The sequence below is a fragment of the Borostomias antarcticus genome (genome assembly GCF_949987555.1).
Source record: "Borostomias antarcticus genome assembly, contig: scaffold_69, whole genome shotgun sequence".
NCBI lineage: Eukaryota > Metazoa > Chordata > Actinopteri > Stomiiformes > Stomiidae > Borostomias > Borostomias antarcticus.
Window position 1 is genome coordinate 259,120 of NW_028176120.1, and position 7,500 is coordinate 266,619.

Genomic DNA, 7,500 nt, shown 5'->3' on the forward strand with positions numbered 1-7,500 from the left:
CAGGGGCTTGTTTACAGACTTTACACTGGGGGTCCTGGAGGGAGGAAACACACACATGAGGAAGCAAGAGCAACACACCTCTACTGTACTGGTCTAGGATCAGTCTACATCAAACAAGAGCAACACACCTCTACTGTACTGGTCTAGGATCAGTCTACATCAAACAAGAGCAACACACCTCTACTGTACTGGTCTAGGACCACTCTACATCAATGTCTGGAAAAGCATGAATCAAACAGAGCTCCTGTCTCCATATGCGGTTGATTTGACTGTATAGGTTGAGATTTGCTAGTCTGAGATCTGCTAGTCTATTCTACGCATAGATCTGCTAATCTACTCTAATCAAAGATTTGCTAGTCTACCATAATAGATCTGCTAGTCTACTCTATCCATCCATCCATCTTCATCCGCTTATCCGGGGTCGGGTCGCGGAGGCAGCAGTTCCAGCAGGGGGCCCCAGACATCCCTTTCCCTGGCAGCATCAACCAGCTCTGCCTGGGGAATCTTTAGCCGCTCCCAGGCCAGTGCGGAGATGTAGTCCCGCCACCTAGTCCTGGGTCTACCCCACGGCCTCCTCCCAGCTGGACACGCCTGGAACACCTCCCTAGGGAGGCGCCCAGGAGGCATCCTCACTAGATGCCTGAACCACCTCAACTGGCTCCTTTCGACGCAAAGGAGCAGCGGCTCTACTCCGAGTCTCTCCCGGATGACTGAACTTCTCACCCGATCTCTCAGGGAGACCCCAGCCACCCTCCGGAGAAAACTCATTTCGGCTGCTTGTATCCGTGATCTCATTCTTTCGGTCATGACCCATCCTTCATGACCATAGGTGAGGGTGGGGACGAAGATAAACCGGTAGATCGAGAGCTTTGCCTTTTGGCTCAGCTCTCTTTTCGTCACAACAGTGCGGTAAAGCGATTGCAGAACCGCACCAGCTGCTCCGAGTCTCCAGCCAAACTCCCTCTCCATGGTTCCCTCACTCGTGAACAAGACCCCCAGATACTTGAACTCCTTCACTTGGGGTAAGGACTCATTTCCTACTCGGCGCGGACAGGCCACCGGTTTCCTGCTGAGAACCATGGCCTCAGATTTAGAAGTGCTGATTCTCATCCCAGCCGCTTCACACTCAGTTGCGAACCTATCCAGAGAGTGCTGGAGGTCGCAGGCAGTTGATGCTGCTACGCCTCGATATCCTGTCCATGAAAATCACAAACAGGATTGGTGACAAAGCGCAGCCCTGACGGAGGCCAACCCCCACCGGAAAGGAAGACGACTTACTGCCGAGGAAACAGACACAGCTCTCGCTCTGGGTGTACAGGGATTGGATGGCCCCGAGTAGGGATCCCCTCACCCCATACTCCCGTATAACCCTCCACAAGACCTCTCGAGGGACCCGGTCGTAAGCCTTCTCCAAGTCTACAAAACACATGTAGACAGGTTGGGCAAACTCCCAAGCCCCCTCCAAGATCCTTGCGAGAGTGAAGAGCTGCCAGGACGACCAGGACGAAATCCACATTGTTCCTCTTCGATCTGAGGTTCGACTATCGGCAGGACCCTCCTTTCCAGCACCATGGAGTACACTTTCCCTGGGAGGCTGAGTAATGTGATGCCTCTATAATTGGCACACACCCTCTGGTCCCCTTTTTTAAATATTGGGACCACCACCCCAGTCTGCCACTCCTTTGGCACTGACCCGGACTTCCACGCAATGTTAAAGAGGCGTGTCACCCAAGACAGCCCCTCAACACCCAGCGCCTTCAGCATTTCTGGACGGATCTCATCGGTCCCTGGGGCTTTGCCACTGTGGAGTTGTTTGACTACCTCAGTGACCTCCTCCAGGGAAATTGACGATGACCCCCCATCATCTTCCGGCTCTGCCTCGATTGTAGAGGGGGGATTAGTCGGGTTCAGGAGTTCCTCAAAGTGCTCCTTCCAACGCTCAACAATCTCCTCAGTTGAGGTCAGCAGTGTCCCTTCCTTGCTGTATACAGCTTGGATGGTTCCCCGCTTTCCCTTCCTGAGGTCTGATGGTCTTCCAGAAACACTTTGGTGCCGACCGAAAGTCCTTCTCCATGGTTTCTCCGAACTCCTCCCACACCGGCTAACATATCCCGGAAGGCCTCCTTCTTCAGACGGACGGCTTTTATGACCACCGCTGTCCACCACGGCGTCCCAGGGTTACCGCCCCTTGAGGTACCTATGGCCCTCAGGCCGCAGCTCCCAGCCGCAGCTTCAGCAATGGAGGCTTTGAACACCGACCACTCATGCTCGATGTCCCCAACCTCCACAGGGATGCCAGAGAAGCTCCGCCGGAGGTGTCAATTGAAATCTCTCCAGACAGGCTCTTCCTCCAGACGTTCCCAGTTCACCCTCACTACACGCTTGGGTTTTCCAGGTCTATCCAGAGGTTTCCCCCGCCATCGAAACCAGCTCACCACCAGATGGTGATCAGTGGACAGCTCTGCCCCTCTCTTTACCCGAGTGTCCAAAACACATGGCCTCAGATCAGATGATACGATAACAAAATCTATCATCAATCTTTGGCCTAAGGTGTTCTGATGCCAGGTGTACTTGTGGGCATCCTTGTGTTCGAACATGGTGGTTGTTATGGACAAACCATGACTAGCACAGAAGTCCAACAACAAAACACCACTCGGGTTCAGATCGTGGTGGCCATGCCTCCCAATCACACCCCTCCAAGTTTCTCCATCATTGCCCACGTGTGCATTGAAGTCCCCCAATAGGACAGTGGAGTCCCCTGCAGGAGCCCCAAATAGGACTCCACTCAGGGTCTGCAGGAAGGCTGAGTACTCTGAACTGCTGTTCGGTGCATAAGCACAAACCACAGTCAGAGTCCCCCCCCCCCCCCCCCCCCCCACAGTCCTAAGGCGCAGGGAGGCGACCCTCTCGTCCACTGGGGTGAACTCCAGCACAGAGGCGCTCAGCTGGGGGCTAGCTAGTATAGCCACACCTGCCTTACGCCTCATACCGTGAGCAACTCGGGAGAAGAACAAGGTCCAACCCCTATCCAGGAGTTTGGTTCCGGTGCCGGTGCTGTGCGTGGAGTTTAGCCCCACCAGGTGTAATTGGTATCGCTCCACCTCCCTCACAAGCTCAGGCTCCTTTCCCCCCAGCGAGGTCACGTTCCATGTCCCCAGAGCCAGCCTCTGCCGCTCGGGTCCGGTCCGTTTGGCCCACCGCTTTTCACTGCTAAGTCTACTCTACTTTTTTTTTTAATGTTCCTACTGTAAAGCACTCTGGGCACTCGTGCTACGAAGGGTGCTATATAAATAAAATTTTACTTACTTACTTACTTGCTAGTCTACTCTACTCATAGATCAGCTAGTCTACCATAATAGATCTGCTAGTCTACTCTACTCATAGATCGGCTAGTCTAGTCTACTCTACTCATAGATCAGCTTGTCTACCATAATAGATCTGCTAGTCTCCTCTACTCATAGATCGGCTAGTTGAGATCTGTTGGGTTGGTATACTGGAAAGTGATCCTAATGAAGATGTAGCCTGAAGACGCACCCTGAGCTCCACGGCGTTGATGAGACGGCCACACTTGTCACACTGGTCCCCGCGGGCCTCTGGGTAGCTGCAGTAAGGACACACCCCCTCCACGAAGCGGTCGGCCAGGAAGCGCTGACAGCCCTCGCACCGCAGCTGCTCCACCGTGTCCTCCAATAGGAAGCCTCGCTCGTGAAGACGCCAGAAGATGTCCTGGGCGATCCTGACGGTGGTGGTGGTGGGGGGGGGGGGGGGGGGGAGGGGAGGAAGGAGAGAGTAGAGGAGGTGAGGTGGGAGAGAAGGGATGTAAAGTGAGTTTAATATTTTCGATTGCTTTCTGTTAACAGACTTTTTGTCTATCAACCAGACCATTCTTGTCTGTAGTAGTAGTAGTAGCAGCAGTAGTAGTAATGCTGTCTGGGTAGTTCTTAGTCGTAGTAGTAGTAATAGTAGTAGTAGTAGTAGTAGTCATAGTCGTAGTAGTAATAGTAATAGTAGTCGTAGTCGTAGTAGTAGTAGTAGTAGTAGTAGTAGTGGTAGTAGTAGTAGTGGTAGTAGTAGTAGTGGTAGTGGTAGTAGTAGTTGTAGTAGTAGTGGTAGTAGTAGTAGTGGTAGTAGTAGTAGTAGTAGTAGTAGTAGTAGTAGTAGTAGTAGTGGTAGTAGTAGTAGTGGTAGTAGTAGTAGTGGTAGTAGTAGTAGTAGTAGTAGTAATAATAGCAGTAGCAGTGCCTTGTGGGTAGTTCTTACTCTGTCTGTCTCTCTGTGGTAGTAGTAGTGGTAGTAGTAGTCGTAGTCGTGTTCGTGGTAGTGTTATAGAATTTACATCTGGCCTCAAGACCTTTCTATTCCAAACACCTTAAACCTTTGTTCTCTCTCTCTCCTTTTGTAATTCACCACCTCCCTCAACCGTTCACATAGACAGGGTGGCCTCCAGGAGGTCCACACACCTAGAAATGTCTACTCCAGAATAACCATCCTTTGTCCTTTGTCCTTTTGTCTCCAAGAAATTGCCGCCTTTTCCCATGTCACGTCTGTATTCTCGGCCACGCCTGCCATTTCATATGACGTACAATGGATTAGCCAATCACATCCTGGAAGCGCCGTACCTGTGTTTTGCTTGAATATAAGGCAGAGCAAGATCAGGAGGCTTCACTCCTTTGGATAAACCACTCATGTTGCGTTGTCCAGGAAGTCCTTGCGCTCGTATGTTTTCTCAATAAACCAGACGTAACCTTTTAAGCAAATCTTGGTAAATCCTTTTTGACTAGATCAGTTAAAATCCATTACAGTTGGCGACGCGGATGACGAAAAGGGAGGACTGCCTGTTGTGTTGCTTCGGGATTCCAGTGGATGAACTGGTCGACAGACGTGTCGGTCCATAGTGGGCTCGGAAAGTCAATTTTCTCTCTTGCGCCAGAGCGCACGCTGAGATTATTTCCTCAGTTCTTCCACTGGCTTCTTGAACTCACAGGTACGTTTGAACGAACCCTCTTATGGTTTTGAGTTGTATTTGCCTTGTTTTCGTTTCGGATTGTGTTGTGGGTCTGGCGTATTGTTGAAAGCAAACTCCCCGGGGAAGGTGGTGGCGATCTATGGCGTTGTTTTTAACAGTGGCAGTTTAGGATTGGTGATATTGCATTGTTCTCTGACTTCGTCCTTGTTTAGGCTACCGGGGTTCTCTTCAGAAGAGGTTTAATTTTGGTTTTGGGACTCGCTCCCTTACAGTTGATGTAGACTACAGTTTAGATTGTTTGTCGGCTCGGCTGTAGTTAAGAAGTGAGAGGGCACTTCTAGGATAACGTTTTGGGTTGCTTTAGTTCGATGTTCCAGAATTAGCACAGAAGGGAACCTGTTGAAGTTCGCAGTGAGTGCGATTTCCAAATAGGCCTAATTGAAGTTCGCAGATAGTGCGATTCCCAAAAGGGTTGAAGTTCGCAGTGAGTGCGATTACCAGCTAATCTCCGGAGTGTCTGTTTTTGTCCCCGAACGGGGTTGTGTTGTCTTTGTGTTTGTCTAGTGCTATTTCGCCGGCTCAGTGGGATTTTTGATTGCATTTTTGAGCTTCGGCTCTTGCCTTGTATTGTTTGTTAAGCGCGCCTATTATCCAGGTAGGTATTGTTCACATTTTGTACACTGTTAAATGTAACTGCTAGATTTCCAGTAGGCTAGCTGGTTGTCTAGGAGACAAAGGAAACAACAACAACTACTCCGCTCTCCCGGTGATCCCACCCGAGCCAGAGGGACAACAAAGGACCAGTTGCTGGGTGAGTTACTTAGCGGTTCAATGTGTCTTTGTTTCTTTCGAAATTGTATTCTTTCCCGCCGTGAGTTAACTATAAGGTTTCCTTTCATTGCTGTTTTGGGGTTTTAGGCTGCGTCGTGTTCATTAGCGTCTACTGCTAGCTTGCCGCTTGATATCGTCAGTTTGTCTAGCCCTGATGAGATTGTTGCGCTGAAGCATTATTCTGCGAGCGTTTGTTGGCAGTGTTCGTTATGCGCTAAAGCATTTTCGATTTCTTACATCCCCATCTGACACTTAGTGTTACATTTTTAGCTAAGATTCGGGCTCAGCTAGAGGTGTTTGAGATGTCTAGGATAAGGGAAAAGCCTGTTAATTCTATAGACTGGTCTGCTTTTAAGATTTGGGAGAGAGTAGCACGAGAGGGTTTTTTTAGGTCAGGAAGGAAAGATAAGGAGGTTCAGCAGACGGTCTCTCCGCCATTTCCCCAGCAGAATAACTCTGATTTAAAATTAGATCTGTCCCCCTCGACTCGTTGCCCCGTGCTCACACCACCCAACCAGGCTGTTGTTCTTCCCCTTTTTCATGCTCCCGCCATTATTAGCCACGTCCCTTCTCTCTCCCCTCTACAATACGAATTAAGCGCGCCCCTTTCTACGAGATATTACACCAAACAAGAACAGATCAGGAAGGAAGAATTGACTAGAGCTATATCTGAGGCTAAGTTTAATTTGGAACAACTGCAAATGGCTAGAGATAGTCTGGAGGAACCGCAAATACAAGCCCCACTGATACGCTACCCGAATCCTATTCCTCGCCCTTCTCAAATAGATGCAGCTGGTTACGCGGCCTGGACTCCAGAGATTAGGGTTTATAGACCGTGGCGTTCTGATGAACTGCGTGATGTAGCTAAAACCTTGCCCGATCCAACCAAAGACATGAACGAGTTCGAGAATCTTTTTAACAGTTTAGTTCGAATGTATGAGCCTCACGCAGAGGAAATCGCCATGATCATGAGACAATGCCTTGGGTTAAAATGGGGGGATGTAAAAGATCCGTTTGACATTACGTTGCCTTTTTCTAATGCTGATTTTACTGGCCAAAACGCTGCGCTGTTGAACAGAATCAAAACTCGATTCCCTTAAAAGATGGATTGGGACCGTATCACATATTGCAAACAAAATTCCGATGAACAGTTCGAGAAATTTTGGGAACGGCTAGAATCAGTTTTCGCCGCACACAGTGGCATGGACAAAGCAAACGCCGATTATAAAAAGATTTTGAAACAACAATTGATGAATAACTCTCTCTCCTCTTTGTCCAACCAAGTTAGGTTGACGTGCCACACCTGGGAGTCGACTTCTCTCGAAGAAGTTGTTGACCATTTCCGCTATGCGGAGCGTCTTCGTGATCACATTGAAAAGAGGGAGTTGAAAGAAATGAAGCTAGGTGCAGCCAGATTGCAAGCTGCTCAGTTACGACAGCTGGACAATCAAACTGCTGGTGCGAGGTGGAACCAACAACGACCAGAGTGGCGACAGAGAAACAATAGGAAGCGTTCTGGTAGGGGTTAGGCGAGGAAAAAGGTATAATCGAAGTGAAGACAGAGATGATTCATGCTTCCATTGTGGTCAGTATGGCCACTGGATTGAACGGTGTCACAGTTACCGCAGGCAAAATGAAAGGGAGAATCCTGCAACCTGGGATTCGGCGCCATCTGCTGGAGTGAACAACCCACAACAGTCATG

At 49.6% G+C, this 7,500-nt stretch overlaps 1 protein-coding gene across 1 annotated transcript in view; it reads right to left on the bottom strand.

Moving 5' to 3' along the window:
* The window catches only part of mars1 (methionyl-tRNA synthetase 1), a 64,136-nt gene that overhangs the window by 46,113 nt on the left and 10,523 nt on the right, over positions 1–7,500 (bottom strand). Inside the window, exons 10-11 of the mRNA XM_084462693.1 lie at positions 3,535–3,736; positions 1–34 (exon numbers count right to left, since the gene is read on the bottom strand). The exon at positions 1–34 is cut by the window's left edge and continues 41 nt beyond it. Coding sequence (XP_084318819.1) covers positions 1–34; positions 3,535–3,736 — 236 coding nt within the window. The remainder of the gene's footprint in view (positions 35–3,534; positions 3,737–7,500) is intronic.